This window comes from Ambystoma mexicanum, chromosome 10 (assembly GCF_040938575.1).
Source record: "Ambystoma mexicanum isolate Mex_15411 chromosome 10, UKY_AmexF1_1, whole genome shotgun sequence".
Lineage (NCBI taxonomy): Eukaryota > Metazoa > Chordata > Amphibia > Caudata > Ambystomatidae > Ambystoma > Ambystoma mexicanum.
The window spans coordinates 1,612,656,672-1,612,675,865 of NC_090932.1; the positions used below are offsets into that span (position 1 = coordinate 1,612,656,672).

The window sequence follows — 19,194 nt, forward strand, 5'->3', positions numbered from 1 at the left end:
CATGTTCGTCTTGGTTCCATTTAGGGCTCTTCACTGCCCTGCTCTTCCTTGCATAATACTTTTGGAATCAGAAGATATGGTTAGAGTGGGCACAGCTGTCTGTTTGAAAGTTTCGTTCTTATTGCATTACTTTATTCTTTACCGAAAAGTGTTAATTTGATTCTGTAGCCAGGGTGGCCCCAATTACACTGTGGGATGAGTACTATTCTCAAGAGTTCAGCTGGATTAGGGTTACCCAGTCGACTGGAAGGACCTAGTGGGAGTATCCGAACGTGTTGCAAGAGTAGTAGATAGAGACGTGCTAAAAAGACAACACATTATGTAGCATATACAGGAGGATTACAACCACAGGCAGAAATGTGGTCGTTGAAGATGGTCCACGAGAACGAAATGCATTGGACAATAAAAATTGAATACTCAATTTTTTTAAAGAACTTGTATTTTGAACTAATATATTGTAAAAGCCTTAAAGGTATTATTACAAATTATTTTCAACACATACAGGATACTCCCACTAGGTCCTTCCAGTCGACTGGATAACCCAAACCAAGCCAAATTCTCAAATATAGTACTTTTGGAGTAATCCATATTCACTCTTTCCTCACTCTTCCTCGTCACAGTATCATCTACCTGATATACAGGGCTGCTATGAATGAGGTAACTAGCAGAAGAAAGAGGAGACAGAGAGAGTGAGGATCTTGGGGCCTATCCATGTTGTTGGGTGAGCAGTGCCTGGCGGCATAGTGGTTATCAAACATTGTTCTCCCCTAATAGTCTTCACGTCTCCCACAGAGGGGTTGTGAGGAATTCAACAATCTGCATGGGGAATGTGCACTCACCTGGGCTTTTTTGAAGTTTTGTAAGAAATAGAATGATGGGAGATCAACCTCAGAAAATGTGTGGGGCAAATCCGTAAATATTTTCCTATGCTCGCCACACAAGAAACACACCACCGCCCACAACACTCAAGGGGGGTTCGGGAGGGTATCCCCCCGAGACATTTCTTTTAAATAATAGGTGAAAATCGATCATCATAGAATACACTTTTTTACAATAATTGGGTAAAAAGGCAAACATTTCAGGGTAACTCATGGAAAAAAATCCAATAGATGCAAGTCACCAACAGTGCACAGGAGCATTTCTCTAACACATTTGCATGATGCCTTTTCCCACAATATGTGCCAGTGTAAAACATTTTCACAATGGCTGTGCCCATACATTTCCATGCTGACTGACATTATACCCTATTATTCCCATATAAGAACATACTCATGTTTGCGTTGTGCTTAATGCCAGTAATGATACTATAAGAAAACATGTCCATGTTTGTTCTGCCAATATATGGCAGTATGCCCCACGTAGGAGTAAACTCCACTTGGCTTTACCATTAAAAATGCATGTCAAAGTATGAAAACATGTCCAAAATGGCTGTACTAAAATGCCAGTTGGCTACATAATAACACTTATCATGCTTCCTTTCTCAAAGGTGCCCAATACAAAATGTCATACCGCAATACAAAATGGCTAGACTGGTTGCATACAAGTGACAGTCTTGCTTCATAATAACACTTATGATGCTTGCTTTACCAATGATGCCCAATCCAAAATGCCATACCACAATACGAAATGACTGAACTGGGTGGATTGAAATGCCAGTCTAGCTACATTATAAAACGTATGCTTGTTTTAGCAAAGATGGCCAATACAAAATGTCATACCACAATAAAAAATGGCTAGACAGGATGAACACTTATCATGATTGCTTTATCAACCATGTGCTGTAGAAAATACCATGCCTGCTCCATGGTGTGGCAGTGCCTTACACACAGACATAATCTCAATAATAATATCCCTCCACCGAAACCTTGAACCCCCCTAACTTCCTTATTCACCTTGACTAATCATTGTGCCTTCTTTTGGACCTCCCCATCTACTTGATATGCACTGTACAAAAGTGTCACCTCTCCAACTGGCATGTTTTACAACCACCCTTGCTCCTCTCCCACCCCAGCCCACCACCCCTATGCTGAGTGGAGTGCTCACTCTTTAAATGCGACTAGTATTTAAAACCATCCAGAGACGTGTTCCCCATTCTTTGCTTCCTCCTCATCCCGTCACTCTCCATCGTGCTCCCTTGTCTCGCAAGCTATCCTCAATCGAACTGTTTGCCCGACACCACGCTCCTGCTCCGTTGCTCCTTTTGCTCCCATGCACTCAAACTACTTAACCTCTGTAATAAAAAAAATCTCAACTCTCCAGCCAATCAAAATAACCGCTAAACACCAGCTTCACTCAAGAGGTTTTGGATGCCATTGTTGTACAAAACTATGATCTGTACTATTTTGGGGGGGTTTGTGGGGGTTGGTAATGAAAAAAACATTCAAGAAAAAGTGGGAAAAGTCCCTGGTTATGAAATCGGATTTGTTTATTTAATTATTTGTATTTAGTTCATAAATTAACTTTTACAAAATCAATAAATACACAAATGCATGCATAATAACAAATTTACATCTAGTCAGATTTAGTAATTCAGTCTGGAAGTGTCTCCCACCATACATGGAGGATGAGGAGGTGGCTTAATTGGATGACGTGAAGAGTGAGGCCAAGGTGGTAAGTGAGAACCCTGCATAAAAGGACAAAAAAGGGTGACATGCAAAATCGTGAAATGCATATTTGGAATGAGCAGCGTTTGAAATTTCATAGATCATATGGGTATCCACTGATTCTACCGGCAAAACTTTTCCGATGGATTTTTTACTGAAAGAATCCATCGAAAAACACTGATTTAAAAATAAAATATATATGGGGGTAAGGGGTTAAAACGGGTGGGGGGCCGGTTGGGGTATTTAAAACCTATGGAAATAGGGACTTGGGGGGACACCCCCAAAGAATTCTTTTTAAAAAAATCAGTGATTTTATCGATTAATTTTTGTTGGTGAAAAATCCATCTCCATGTTTTTCCTCCCTATTGCACATGAATTTGCTTTCTCTATTCACAATCTGGACTTCCTCCAACACTGCACTGTCTTACTGCAAAGCATCCTTACTCTACTCTGTACCATATATTGACCTTGATTCAAGGCGCTTCTGGTCGGAACGCCACACCCTCATTCAAACACAAACAAATACACATACCTGAGACATAAGGAACCCAGGATTGTGATCCACAAAGTGCCAGGCCCTGGACTTTACTACCACTTCAGGGCTCAATCTGCATGGTCCCTCTTTGTGAAGGTGACTTTCCAAAACATCTCCAGCTTTCCTCATTCCGAGATGTCCCAAAAGGACCCTCATAAATGATCTTTGGCCTCGAAAGAGGGCAGTTCATTGAGATAAGTGTTTCTTTCTCACTTCATGTTGTGTCATACAGTAACAAAGTAATCTGATGGGACCCAGGTGCCCAGAATGACTTGAAACCGACCCGTGAAGCACCTTTTCGGGACATTTTACATCGCTGTTTTTCAGCATGTACATTCAACCAATGCTTGGAATTGAAATAGACTAATATTTTAATTAATGAAATGATCAAATTTGAAATATGAATGAGTGCAAAAGTTTGCAATAAACTATAACATTCAATAAAAAATTAAAAAAAAATAAAAAAACATTCAACCAAATCCAGGAGCATCACTTCATATTGCCATTTCTCAACCAATCAAATCATGACAAGTATCCAATCATGTCACCCTAATAGGGAATGAGTGCTGCGATTGGTGGGTGGTTGTTTGTTTTAAATGCATGCTTGAAGTGGTTGGGTTAACTGGTTGTTATTGGTTGCGTTAGGCAGATGAGTCTGCTTGAGTGTGAACAAAGTTGATGAACATTGGGATCGCATGATCAGGTGGGGTAACCTTTTAGATTTTGGGAATGGTGGATTTTTATACATTTTTATGGTTTTTCTCCTGTTTTATATTTTGCTTTTTTGATTTTTCTGTGCCTTGATTTTTGTTTCCTAATCTGATATGCATTGGATTTGTCATATATTGTAAAGCTGTTTGCTACTCTTTTTACTGTTATATTTTTTTTTATTGTTAACAATTTATTTATTTATTGAAAACATAGCAAAGCAATACATTTTTGGCACAAAGACGCTTACAAAATGAAACATTGATAATAGAGTGAAGAAAATGGGTCCTGACAATGGAGTGATAGAATGTGGCCCAACGACTCAATGTGGCAGGGGAACATGGAAACATAAACCAGGGACGAGCGCGGGCCAGTGAGAGGTCCATGCTACGTCCAGTAACAATTATAAACACACCCCAAAATAAACCAAGCGATCAGCCTAGGGTATCCTGGACATACATACTATCGGGGGAATTAAGGCCCAGCTCTAAACCAATCAAAGGGTCTGGTGCAGATGTCCACAGGTCTTGAGGATTTCCTTTACTTTTATATTTTTTTTTTATTTTAGCATTCATATAGTGCTACGAACCCTCATGTATCGGAGCGCTGCTTATTATTACCCATGGTGTGTGGAGCTCATTTATCGACCTCGGAAGGATGAAAGGCTGAGTTTGGCCCTGCCGGGATTCAAACCTGTGATAGCAGGCTCTGCACAGATGTCAAAGCGGGCGCTCTACTCGCTGTGCTATCAGACTGGCTATGCAACGCATTGAACATTGACTAGTTTTCTTGACCACTACCAATCCATACTGGAGTTTCTTCTCCAAGTGCCCTAAAGACCACACTAAAAGAGAACACCCCCATGTAATGTGTTGGATATTGTTTTCCGTGCATTGCAATGTTCTGATTAAGGACCCCATTTCGAGGTCAGCCTAGTACAGAAACAGTACTATAGCAAATGTGTGCACATGTGTCTTTCAATAAACATAGAGTGAAATGCAGTAACATACGAGATCACAGTGAGTTTGCACATCTGAATAGGATTTCAAGCTCCCTCTAAATGAGGACTAACGTTGTCCTTCACCTAATGGTCTCGAGCACACATTTGCAAACACCCAGCATCCTGAGATATTTGAACTTCTGTACCGCCTCCAGGGAATTTATTCCAATCTCTTCAAACTAAAGTTAGAGGATGGTACTGCCAAAACATGTGTGGCCAGTGGACCGCAAGGCTTCGATGGCAGAACCCTCTTCAGCGCATGCAGCTGAAAAGTTTCATTGATGTCATCTAAAGAAAGAGCTCACGTTGTTCATTAGCAGCGTGGCAAACGGCTTTGAGCATGCGTTGCAACCCGCTCTTGAGTTCTTTACATGGAAATGTCCAAAATGACAGAGAAAAAAAGATCGAAAAATAATCTTTGGTCTTTTCTCCCTTGAACATTTCCTTCACAGGCTTTCAACCCCGATCCCTTTACATCAGGGGTCAAGTCAACGGAACACGCGGGTGGACAACGTCCATCCACTTTTTCTATGGGGCGTTTGCTCTCCCCCATATGTGTTTTCAATGAATAATTTTTATTAAAACAAAAAAGTGCTACATATAATTTATAACACAGCACTGTGTCCGGGATTTGAACCCCGTTGCATGGCTGTGCGTCACGAAACTCAAACTCGAGACCACAAGAATCTCTTTCGTGAAAAACTGATGTTGACTTTCAGCTGTACAGAACATGTTTTCTTACGCATTTTAAGTTATTAAAGGTGTGCACCTTTTTTATTTAGCAAACAATGCATTCAAAAATGGTGTTCTCTTCGTAAATGTTGATTTTGTCCAGAGTTGATAAAGACATCTTAAAATGAAATGTGCAAATGTGTTTTTTAATTTATGTTCATTGCCTGTGATGTCACTCCCCACTTCATAGGCCAGAGTCTCTCCACTTTTATGTCTAGGACTCGAGGGAATCGTACCAAAATGTCAACCTGACAATTGCGACGGCCGAAAAAGCCGATTTTTTATTTTTACCCCAACTTACACCCCATATATATGTGGGGGTATAGAATATAATATTATTATGGGGGAGGTTGCGGGGGGGGCTCCCCCCGCATATATATGTGGTGTAAAGGGTTAAAAAAAAGTCGCCATTTTCGACAGTCGCAATAATCGCATAGATCCAGACTCGAGCCCTACTTTACATGATGTCATGGAAACTATTCACTTCCTCTTGCTGAATCAGATTTTTGCAGCCCAGCCCAGGTGGTATGCTGGCTGAAAACCTTACACAAAACTGCCCTTTACTTTCCAACCAGAAACACAAAAGGGCCTATTCACAAAATAATGTTACCAATTTTGCAAGCATTTATGCATGCACGAATTGAAAAAATACACAACAATGAACCCGCCCCTCTACACAAAGGGGCCACGGATTGTATGAATCCTAGAGGGATGCACATTTACAGAAGTCTCTTTTCACCTGTTTTTCTGCACACATTTTGTTGAGGTCGAAGGGGCGGGTCTTCACACGTTGTGCTTCCTTCAGTCTAGCTATGGGGTTGTGTCCTTGACCTTTTGTGCATATTTCAAATTCACAAACAGTCTATGCACAAAAATTCTACGTAACATCCGGTTTAGTCTATCTCTTTGAAGCAGGCTCAGGGGAATACACAATGTGCAGAAGGTTTCGATCACACCCTTAAGTGCTTTTTTACGGCTTGTGATAGGCAAAACATTTGTCCAAATTAGTCAGGGGTAGGGATGCAATTATGTTGCATTTTTGCATTTCTCATGACAGCAGGAAACAGCAGTCTTCCAATCCTTCCACTTGTTGACAATCAAACAGCAAATCCCCTTCAAAACTCTCTCGGCTTCACCCGCCGGATTCTCTGGCGGAAAGGGCATTCTAGCATATAGGCCCTCATTACGAGTTCGGCGGTAGCCATGCCGCTATTGGCATGGCTGCCGCCGAAATCGCGCCCGGGTCCTCAGAATGAGGAATAACCGAGCCATTCCGAGTTCAGAAGGCCCGGTAATTCCTCCCTCCAAGGACCCGGACCCGGTCCTTCCCCATTCCCATTTCAGCCCCCATAGGGCTGAATGGGAGAGGGAGCAAACAACTGGCCATTACGAGTTGGCCCGTTGTTTACTCCCTCTTCCCCTCGCGGGACCCGGTCAGCATGCCTGGTTTGACCAGGCGTTGCTTTCTGGGTACCGGGAGGGGACCTCGTAATGAGGCGGTACGGGGTAAACGGCGCCGGCACCTTTTACGGTGCCGTTTACCCCGTACCGTCAGGGTCGTAATGAGGCCCATACTGGAAATGTAGAGGTGGGGAGGGGGCGATTTAATGTTATGTTTAGTTTGCCATGATAGGTAGGATAACATTTCTCTAACCGCTGATCTGTGAGGAAAAAAGTGTCCTTTTACACAGTTTAAGGTGCATCCAGACATGCAGGTAAAACAGGGATTTTCAGGCACACAGGCAATGCAATGTTAGCTTCGACGATTGGTGGCAGCTCCAGCAATTGTCACATGCTGTTGTGCACATGGCAGAGGACTGAAGGGATGAGCTAGACTAAGCACTTCGTCGCAGGGATTGCGTGAAGTGTCTCCACTTATGCATGCAAAACGCTTAGATGCACTTTGGGGGACTTGCTCCCTGGGACTGTTGCGGGGCACGAGTAGGCGAGAGCCCCTTTTCACCATATGGGTTGGAAGGTGAAAGCATTTTTGAGCTAACCATTCCAGCTTCACAATGGTTGGCCAGATAAGTAAGTAGTAGGGCTTCCGATGCCAATCTATAGCATAACCATGGTAATAGCTGATACATGGTAGTAATGGGTTGTATGTCATGTGAGCACCAAAGCAATTGATGGCAGTGCCTCTGCATTAAATGGCAATAGCTGGAAAGCAGTGCATGTCTGGAAACCCCTATGGAAGAGAAGGTCCGTAAATTAGAACAGCTATTGGCTTTGGCAGTGCTTGTGTATCCCCGTAACCAAGGTTCTTTTTTTAAAATCCTAAGCTCACATTGTGAGAATGGGCCCTGCTAATAAGTCACATAGACGATGCAGATGACTTTTTTACGAGAAAGAATAGAGGGTCGACACAATTGATCGATTGTTCCCTGTAATTAACTATTCCCGAATAAGTGCACCACCTCTTCGACCAGCAGGATGCTGAGCCGCACACAACCTACTGCACATCCAAAGATTGCAGGGAGCCAGCGCGCGCTTCCCGGGGCATGCAACAGGACTTAGTGCCAGACTGCAAGAATGCTTGCAATCGTAGGCGTGATCAAGAGGTGGGCGGGGCAGCCCAACACGAGGTAGGCACAAGAGGAGAAGGCCAAGCAAAGGGCTACAGCATCACACGGAAGCAAACCATGTCCTCGACCTGGGAGCATAGATGCTTTACTGAAGCCCCATGTGCGTTAACCTTTAGGACTATCTCATCAAGTAAAGTCCCGCCTTTCTCTCCCTAAAACTTTACAACTGGGTTTATTATTATTATGCTTCGGGGTTAGGAGCGCTATATAAATGTACACACAAATAAATAAATTAATAAATACATATATCATTATTATTTATAATAAGCGCTACACGTCCATGGCCATCAGAGCACCAATAAAAACAAACAAAACGAAGAGCAAAACAAAAACAGATAAGAAAAATCATAGAGGAGACAAACAAGCAAACAAGAAAGAACCAGACAGACGGGAACTAAATGAGTCAAGTTGGCTTTGGTCAGGTGTCTGTAGTTCATTCAGTCCAGTTTTTCATTTTTTTTCTTTTTTTTTCTTTTTTTTTTTGGTTGCATTCTGATACTTATAGCCCTTTGAGAATGAGGTAAATCAAAGCAGTTCAATATGCAGCCGCCTGGCTGCTACCCAGTGCCCCACTACTGCAGTCCTCTTGTGCCATGTGGCAGCTCCCCAGAATAGGCAGATGTGTTTTCAAGATGGCGGCTTGGACTGAACTATAAGCCAACGGGCAATGCATGAAAGACCAGACCAAGGAGCCAGTTTGGGGACTTTTTTGGGGCAATCCGTGTACTGTGCAAGTGGTAGAGAGCAAGGCACACTGTGGACAAAGTGACACCCTTTGCCATGCATTTCCCTGAGACTGGTGGTATGGTGCCACATGAACAGCTTGTTGCAACATACCATCAATTGTCTAATTGGAGAACGATTGCCTCTTTCAATTGTGTGCATAGACTCCCCTGAGAGGGGCATACAACGTATACATCAATTTCCGCAAAATACATGGCGGACACATTTCCGGTATTTTAATGCTTGTGGGCTCTGAACAGCTATAGCAAATATGAAAACATAAATGAATCCTTCTTGCGAGGTAGGGGGCTCTCGCCGGATTGGAGGTGCTCTGCCTCCTGAGTTGCACATTGCCTTATCTGCTTCAGGATGGGACTCAAGGCTATGCTATGCTATGCCATGCTACGTTATTCTATTCTATGCTATGATATGCTATGCTACGTTATTCTATTCTATGCTATGATATGCTATGCTATGTTATGCTAAGCTATGCTATGGTATGCTATGTTTTGTTGTGTTATGTTATGTGATGCAATTACATGTTAGTCTACTTTAGATTTTAAAAATGACCTAATTTGCTTAACCCTACTTTCCACCTGGAATCTCTAAGCCAATGAATTTCCATCTAAACCACCTCCATGAGCCGGAAACTGCGGTGTGCCAATGGCTCCTTAGGAGTACACGTTGTCATCACTCATCCCCACTCACTCTCAGCCGATTGGCTGACATTCCTTCCATATAGCGCAAATGAAAACATATGTATTTTCCACACACCTTCTTGCTGCGCCACAATTATGTATGAACAAATTTCCACAATCACATGTGTTGGTGATCCAATTAGTTTTGTTTATTGGCCCTTTCCGATTACACGTGTTTCGGCATTGACTATGCCTTTTTCAGATCAAGGCATATCCTTCAGCGTTATTCATATCTGCATGTTTGTAGAGATGTTGAGATAGTAATGGGGTAAATCCCATCTGCTGAAAAGGTTTGTTTCTTGCAGCTCGCGTCGTGTGTAATGGCCATTACGCACATGGAAAACGGCCAATAAACAAAACTAATTGGATCACCAACACAGGTGATTGTGGAACTTTGTTCATACATAATTGTGGTGCAGCAAGAAGGTGTGTGGAAAATACGCATGTTTTCATTGGAGCTGTATGGAAGAAATGTCAGCCAATCGGCTGAGAGTGAGTGGGGATGACTGATGACAACGTGTACTCCTAAAGAGCCATTGGCACACTGCAGTTTCCGGCTCATGGAGGTGGTTTAGATGGACATTCATTGGCTTAGAGATTCCAGGTGGAAAGTAGGGTTAAGCAAATTAGGTCCTTTTTGCCAATCTAAAGTAGAATAACATGTCATTGCATCACATAACATAACATACCACAGCATATCATTCTTCCTGCACTTGGACCGTGTGTTGACTGGGGCTCTCTCTCCCCTCTCACGCCCCATGTGGCCTCAGGGCTCAAGTTGAGGTTAGGCGTGGGTGGACAGAGTCCACCCTCTTTTTTCAGAGGGTGGTCTCAGTCCCCCCAGCTAAAATGAGAAACCATGAACATCAGCTTTGAATTTATGATTTAAGCTGACCTCAGAGATTGAACCGCAGTCATCAGGTTTTCAGGCCAGACACTTCACCACTGCACTACATAACCTGATGAAACTAAAGGTGAAATGTCCCATTTCGGTACTGCAAGTGTGTGTGTTGATTTTATGAAAGGCAAATGCCATTCGTCCTGTGCAATTTGGGTGGTTATGCAAAAGCAATTTAATGAAATTTGCATATTTCACCTTGATATGCTAATTACTGGTGATGTCACATCCCATTGTGTTGGTTGATGAGTCCCCCCACTTTTATTTTTGGGACTTGACCCTTGTTTGGCCTCCATTGCAATTCAACCTCTGGAGACAAATCCCTATGGCCTTTGCATCTAGATTTGCACCTCAAAGTACCCCCTTCCTTGGTGCCACGAAGAAGTTCATACTGTATGCGGGTGCTGTATAAAACACCGCAAATATAAATTCATAAACAGATCAATGCGGTCTGATATTCTGTGCGCCGCTCCTTCCTCTGTATCTTTTGGCCTTACTAATCATGTGAACGCAGAGACTTGTTGGCATGGGGTCCCAGTTATTAGAAGCAGGATCACAGCATTGTTTGTTTGCATGCTAATTGGCCCTTCCACTGCGCGTCATCATATGAATCGTGTTTTTATTTTGTTTTTTATGGAAATGCCCGTTCGCTTCACCAGACCTGGTTATAATAGGATGGTATTTAAGCTGTGTTTTCATGAAATTATGGCCCTCAGGTTTTACGCCACCTTCATGTACACCGCTCCGCCCGGTTGAGTCTGGTACCTTCTATGCAAAGCTTCTACATAAATCCAACTTTCAAAAAACAGGGGAAAGGAAAACAAGATTGATGGGGCCACTCTCAAACCTGAAGTGGGACAGTTTGAGACCTTTGTCCAACTACCGTCACCCTCACATCAGCTTCCTCATCCTCAGCATGGCCCTTCCCAGAAGAACCCTATTCTGTGCATGCCATTACCTTGCCTCCACATCGCTCTTCCTCGTCACAGAAGACACTAATCCTCTACGAAGACACTAATCCTTCGGACAGAGCCCATGCGCAAAATATCTTTGACTTTTCCCTTTTTCATTGCCCCCCTTACCCCCAGGCCTGCTCATAGCACCTACCTTGGCCCATAGTCCTCCTGTCTTCTTCCCATATCAATTCCCTGGAACTTTCCGGATTCTCTGGCAGGCACTAGATTGGACTGTCCAGGGCAAGAGCTGTTGGCCTCCATGAAGAAATCTGGCTGAGCAGCCTGCATACGCGTCTATCTGAAATGTTTTCTCATTTGCCTTTCTGTGTTGCCATCTGTCTTGTCCCTGCGCTTCTATGCCTAAGGGCGTTGTCCCAGCTTTACAAATACACTAAATAATTTTTTTTTAAAATGAATATTTGTAGCACTAGGGTCTTCGCCCTTCCTGGTTGGTCTTTTTGGGAGATGTCTTTCACACTCCCTGATCTCTCCTTGGGCAGAGATGCGTGTGGCCCACCATCGGATGGCCACTGCTCCTGTTGTGCCACGTGGAGGTCATCCTTTTTGGTCAAAGTATGTGCCGTCTGACATGTGTATCTTTGATATACTTCATAAGGACGTACTGTGCAGAGGAAGAGGGGCATGTAGGTAAGGCTCGGATTACTTAACAGCATTCTTCATTACTCCCATCCTTACACTTCCTCGTCACAGTACTGACAACCACCTCTCCTTGATATACTTCATAAGGACGTACTGTGCAGAGGGAGAGGGACATGTAGGTAATGCTCAGATTACTTAACGGTATTCTTCATTACTCCCATCCCTACACTTGCTCGTCACAGTGCTGACACCCACCTCTCCTTGATATACTTCATAAGGACGTACTGTGCAGAGGGAGAGGGACATGTAGGTGATGCTCAGATTACTAGACAGTATTCTTCATTACTCCCATCCTTACACTTCCTCGTCACAGTACTGACAACCACCTCTCCTTGATATACTTCATAAGGACGTACTGTGCAGAGGGAGAGGGACATGTAGGTAATGCTCAGATTACTTAACGGTATTCTTCATTACTCCCATCCCTACACTTGCTCGTCACAGTGCTGACACCCACCTCTCCTTGATATACTTCATAAGGACGTACTGTGCAGAGGGAGAGGGACATGTAGGTGATGCTCAGATTACTAGACAGTATTCTTCATTACTCCCAGCCCTACACTTCCTCGTCACGGAACTGACACCCACCTCTCTTTCCCAGGTAAATTCGACTTGGTTGATTTGGTATAAACAGGGGGATTATTCACTTGGTCATATGCCTTATATGCAAGGCTATGAGGGGTGGGGGCTAAAGAAAAAAGGAACAAATATAATATGTTGTGAAAAAGAGTTGTGTCAGAAGGCGGAGCACCTTCATAGACTGAATACTGCAAAGAGGAAGAGTATGACTAGAAGTAATGAAGATTACCCGTAAGTAATCTCACCTCCCATTCCTGATTCCCCTGTGTGGGGTGGTGTGGAGTAGAGGGTGGGGGGACCCCAGGCCTTCCGACATGTTCTTCGCTCTTGCATGGGGTGGTTGGCCTGGCACCTCACTAGGCAATGTCCAGACTCATGCATTAAAGCCTGCAGAGCAAGTGCCCTGCTGATATAGGGCTGCATCACTCCATGGCATTACCCCCCACACCCATGCAATGCCACTCACGGCTTACCAGCCTGACGCTGCTCCTTGGGCTGGCGTCCGCCTCTAAGGCTTACATTATGGGCAGGCAGGCGGGCAGAGACCACCCAAGCCCGGCCCTGAACGCCGGGCTCAACTCTACATTGTTGCATGCACACTTTAAAGGCCAGGGAATAAAGGTAAACCCCGACAGAGGTCCACTATCGATGGGTTGCACTTCAGTGCGATGCGTGCAACACTATTCACACGTGCAGCACTTTTTAAAGATTTACGATTAATTGAATCTTCTACGACACATTGCACGAGGCAGAGTGACCACATCCAAAGGCAGTTCCACAAAGCCCTGTGGATTGTTCTAAATACTGTGCAGTGTGGATTAACATTGGAAACGAAAAGTGGCTGACGACGGCGTGTGCTGCCTATAATATCAAACACAAATACAAATAATTTCCTCCTTCCCTCCCTCTCTCCCTCTATCCCTCCCTTCCTTCTTTCCTTCCTTCCTTCCTTACTTCCTTCCTCCTTTCCATGCTCCCTACCTTCCCTCCTTACTTCCTCCCTTCCTCACTCCCTCTTTCCTCCCTCCCTCCTACCTTCCTTCCTTACTCGTTCCTTCTCTCTCTTCCCTCTTTCCTTCCTCCCTCCCTTCTTTCCTTGCTCCCTTCCTCTATCTTCCCTCCCTCTTTCTTCCTTCCTCCCCACATCCCTCTCTTCCTCTTCCTCTCCAACGGTTCCATTTAGCATATTCACTGGTTTATGAACATGCTTATGTGTGTTTATTGCAAATGTGGTGTCGCTGCATCTGATCCCCAACCCCTCTCCAGCTCCATAGCTTTGCTGCCCTTCGCCAATGTCAGAGTTTTCAGGGTTAAGGTTGCGTTGCTGGCAAGTACTTTCCCATAGCTCCATGCCCATTCAATCCTTGGCCTTGCGGCGGAGGCTTCTGACAAGTTGACCATTTAGTGCATGAGACGAACACCATAAGACTTACAACCAGACAATGAGTCCCTTGAAGGTTATGTAACACAGCTTACACTGTGCTCGTTTCATGAGCGCAAATCCCTGTTTGTCAATTGATGGAATGGACTGCACATGACGTTTCCTGGACTTGCTTGGAATTCACGCAAGCTTTTGCACGTGTCTGAGAGCTGTCAAGCACCATGCGATATACTCCAACCAGAGCATGGCCGTGGGTTACGCAGAAGGCTGGGGAGGTGGCGGAACACAGAAAATGTGGAAGAACATGCGAGAAAGTAGGCATTGCGGGGGGTGACCTGCAGGCAATCCCTTGCACGCCCACAATCGCACCGGATGACACGCATACATGGAGCCACCCATGCAGTCTCTTCGCATGGTAATGGCCACGCAAACCATTCTATCTCTACACCACCCGAAGGCAGGAGTAAGTGCTAATGTGTGTTGGAATCGCAGCACGGAGGTGGGTTTGCATGTCGGATATAGTGGTGCGTGTACACAACCGGGGTTCCACTCTAACTTGAGGGTGCACGTACGTAGTGTAGCGGGGTGCAGGAACGATTTAATGGAGCGTGCATGCAGACTTCCCGAGTACTCACTGAGTTACAATTTTTCATACGCATGCTGATGGGGTGCCGACAACAGTTAGGGGGTCCCTGCTCAGAAGGGTGAGTGTATTTGTGCCTGGGGAGCACGCAGAGGTAACGGTTCTGACCGTTTTTTATTTGCGTGAGGGTGTGTCAGGGATGTTGCGGGCACGACTAGCAAATACGTTTCTTTGCACAGTGAATTCCATGAATACGCGGGGCATGCATATTTTTTATTCTGCATGCAGCCTCGCGCAGTATCCTTCTCGGCGCGCGGCCCTCGCGGTATTTACGCGCACATTTCCATGAATCGGTGCAGAGGGAGGGGAAAGGTGGCAGGCAGTTTCTCCTGGACGCTTCCCTTGATGGGCAGGGTGAAGAGCGAATTGCATACTGTTGTGTCCCTCGTATAATGACCCAGGCGACGAGATGAGCATTGGAGAACGGAATGCTAGTATGATGAATCGTCGGTGGGTAGGAAACATTCGATAAAAACGTTCCCATCCGTCGCTTCTGTTTTTCGACAGACGATAATACATCACGAACACCACCAGCGGGAGGAGCATTTAAATGGGTGGCCTTGAGGTGGAAACCCCTCTAACCCTGTGTCAAACCACTGACCCTCACTGTCCCCTGAAGAAGCAGGGAAGCTGTTTAGATGGTGTGCGTGAGCCGGGACCTGCTGCTCTGTCGTTCATCTTGAACCATCTAAAGAGAGGAAATGTGGTCTACATTTGTGCTAATCCTAGCATCCCCACATGACCACGCAGTGTGATCCTGAGCGACTGAGTTAGGATAACGAGGATAGCGTTGCCCTCCTGGGGAACATAGATATGTTGTATAGACATACATATACTGTAGATTAGGTATAGTGTAGCTATGTCTACACACACGCACACACACACACACGCATATGTGCATACCAATATCTAAAAGGTGCCATTGGCATTTCAAGCACTTACCATTCAGCTGGTTGTACACCACTTCCTCCAGGTGGTCCAGGCGCTGCAGAATGGACTCCCTGTCAACGAGGGTGCCCACCTTGGCATTCCGGCTGCGCACCCTGCGGTCGGAGCTCCTCACGATCTGCACCAGCTCCTGAGAGCGGTCCTGAATCCGGCAGTAGACGGAGAACAGGATGATTCCCACGAAAACCAGGATGTTCACGGTCAGCAGCGTCTTGATTTTCCTCGCCACCGCCATGAACGCCGGGGGCGTGGGGCGTCAAGGTGCGGCGGTCTCGCTGGAGCATCTACCTGCTCCCCAGGACCACCGTTGTTGGGCAGCGGGCAGGGGCAGGCAAGGGGTCTTCGAGTGAAAACTGTGAAGGATTCAAATGAAGACCCCTTGGCTTGCACTCAGCTCTTCTTTCTAAAATGTGGAATACATTTCCACGGTCGTCACAGATCCAGGATAACAAGTGCCGGCAGGAAAGCTCAGTGGGTAGAGTGACTGCTGCAGAGATCTACGTGTAAACCTCCGGATACTTGTTCCAATCACTGACCCTGCCTTTCCTATAACCAGAGTGTGGTTTATAGTATAAATGCTGGTGATTCGTTTTCTAGGAACTTCTTGAGGTTCTGAAAAAGAGGAGAAGGCAAAACTGCTCCTCAGAATACAGTGGAGTTCAGAGCGGTTCCGTTGATTGGTTGTCTAGCGTGTAGATTAATCAGATGCAAGTCTACTGGGCTTGTGTCGTGTTTATCCAATAGAACGCACCAGTCAATCAATGGCGAAGCCTTCCACGTGTCCATCAGGAGGCAGAGATGAAGGTGGCAGCTTTCCAAGTCAGTATCCAGTGCCTGTCACATGCAGAGCACTCAGAAGGCAAAACGTGGCGCGTGTCTCCGTCACTGCTCAGCAACTAGTCCAGACATGACTCTCAAGAAGCAGGATCGAGGGCTTCTGAGCTCAGCGTCTGCTCATTGCACGGCTGCCAGGGGCAGACTCACTCCAGCAGGTCTGTCAGAAGCGGGATGCAGCGGTCTCTTTCAGTGTTCCCTGTCTACCCCGTGCAAAGTGTCAAGGGGAAGGGATGAGGGCGAGGAATGCACCCCTTCCACGCAGGGCTGTGGGGAGCAGGTATGTGTCCCACTGGATGTGGGGTAGTCAGGGGGAAGAGTTGGACAGGGCTGCTTCTTTAAGTGTCATGTCCCTGCCTCCTACAAGGCTGCCAGCGGGTAGAGGTCAGCACACGTGCCCCCTGCTCTTAGAAAGAGGACAGGATGCCGAGTCGTCGGCAACAACTGTTCTTTTCAGCACAGCGATGGCTGAGTCTTATGTTTGTAACAGTGTGTCAGAAGTCAATATTGTGTGGGTGGCTGTTCCCAGCCGCTCCCACCCCTGTCTCATGGGTGTAAAAAAAACGCAAAGGTTTAGAGGGGGACTGGGCAGGGGGCGTCAGTTTGTTGACTTTACTCTCCTCACTCAACTATAACTGTGAAAGAGAATATGAAGGTGTGACGGTGCGGACTGCCTGTCCACTTTGCGGGGTATGGGACGGCCGGCACTGCCACGCGTGCAATCACTTTGGTAATTATGCTCCGAATTCATGCAATTGATGGTGAAAGGCTGAGTTAACAGAGGACGCCCCTCCTTTCAGCAGCGCTGCGTTCAGGATAATGCCCCTGTATTAGTGTGGTGTGTGTGGAGGGGGCGCATGGGGCCACTTGGGCTCTAATTTCAGTACCCCTCGTTTTGGTCCGGGCTCCGAAATGCATGAGTCCTTTTCAATAGCACGCGTCTCTGGAGGCCTTGCTTGTGGGTGGTGCTGGGAGCTGTCTCTTTCAGCACCACACGTTCAGCATTGCTCCCACTTGAGACGCTGGAAACTGTCCATATCAGCCCCACGCGTTCAACTATGTTCTCACAGTTGATGCTGGGAGCTGTCCCTTTCAGCACCACGAGTTCAAGTGTGCTTCCACGGGTGACGCTGGGAGCTGTCCCTTTCAGCACCACGCGTTCAAGTGTGCTTCCACGGGTGACGCTGGGAGCTGTCCCTTTCAGCACCACGCGTTCGAGTGTGCTTCCACGGGTGACGCTGGGGTCACAACTCCAGCACCCAGGCCCGGCCCTGCTGGGGATGGGGACTAAAGGGGACTGAATGCCATGCTAGGAAATAGACAAGGAGTGTTTATGGCTGCTTGAAAGGGCGTACCGTCCAGTACAAGTGCTTGCTCGGTCCAGTGCCAGGTTGATGTACATAAATAGGGTTGGATTTCCGGTTAGAGGAATTGATCCTTGCGGTCCCGATGGTAGCAGTCGGGCTGTCCTTTCAGCACTACACTGCCCAGGCAGGCGTCTGTGGCTGATGCTGGGAGCAGTCGGCGCCACAATGTATCCTGTTCAGTGCCACGTGTCCCAGTCCCGGATCCGTGCAGTCCCCGAGTAGAGGGCGTATGTTTCAAGGCACTGCCGTCCAGTGACAACAAGGAAAGGCTCCCTTGCAGCCCCGGTACTCTGACATCTAGGATTTAGCGGGTGGTCCCGGTTCTAAGACAGCAGGGTTGCTGTCCCTTTTCAAAGCATCTCATCCCACTACCCGACCCCTGTGGACAAATGAGTGTGGGGTGGAGGGCGAGGGTCTGTTTCCGCGGTGTCCTTGCTCAGGCAGATCACGAGGCGATTTTGATGGGGGTGGGGGAGGGAGTTATCCACTGTCAGCACCACTATGTACAGCGATGTCGCTGCCCGTGGCTTGCCTGGTTCTTCTGTCCCAGTCCTTGGTGCCTTCAGCGCCAGTGGAGAGAGGGTCTCGACTCCTACTTAACGCGCGCCTCTTCCGCTGTGCAGATCTGGGGGATGACGGGGGTCAGGGCGAGATGCCGGTGCGAGCACCTCGCGTGTTAGCGCCCGAACCTTCCAGCCTCCAGGCAGCGGGGAGTGATAGCCTGCGTGCAGCTTCGCTGGACCCAGTGGGCTGCCCGTCTCACCCCTCGGTGTTCTGCCTATGGCTCTGCCTGCTATTTCTCTGTCGGCTCTGGAGGGGGGTCTCCTTAATCATCAGCAGGACTCCCCAAGCTGCAGGACCTCGCGTATAGGTGCTCCTTGTCAATACCGAGGGTCTTTAGCTTGCCCCTGGTGGGTCTGCAGCTGCGCCCTGGACCTCCTTACTGCAGGGTTCCTTCGTCCCAAGGCGGGCTCCGAGGTGGGTATGAATCGGCGCAGGCTCCTACCCCTCGCTTGAGAAGGGAGCCAGCGCTCTGTGCACCGGCTCTGTCTGCGTGTGGATGTTTTCTCTGCCAGCACCGAAACGCCCAACGCAGAGCGGAGTGACGTGTCCCACGACCACTCCCCTATTCAGACGAGGAACCCTGCATTAACCCCACGGCCCTTGCGCAGGCCTTAACCCTGCAGCCCCTGAGCCCCAGCTCGTGGCTCAAACCCCCCGTGTCCCCGCCCAGTCCCAGCGCGTGCAGTGCCCTTGCAGCCCCGCGCTTGGGTTAAACCCCCAGCCCCCGCAGTCGGCATTCAAACTACAGGCTGAGGACAATAGCATTCAGCGACGGTC

At 46.9% G+C, this 19,194-nt stretch overlaps 1 protein-coding gene across 1 annotated transcript in view; it reads right to left on the reverse strand.

Annotated features, from left to right (window-relative positions):
* GALNT9 (polypeptide N-acetylgalactosaminyltransferase 9) overlaps positions 1-18,993 on the reverse strand; it is a 1,283,051-nt gene extending 1,264,058 nt beyond the window's left edge. The window contains exon 1 of the mRNA XM_069619988.1: positions 15,647-18,993. Within this exon, the coding sequence (XP_069476089.1) occupies positions 15,647-15,887 (241 nt within the window). The 5' untranslated portion in view covers positions 15,888-18,993. The remainder of the gene's footprint in view (positions 1-15,646) is intronic.
* Positions 18,994-19,194: the final 201 nt, after the last annotated feature.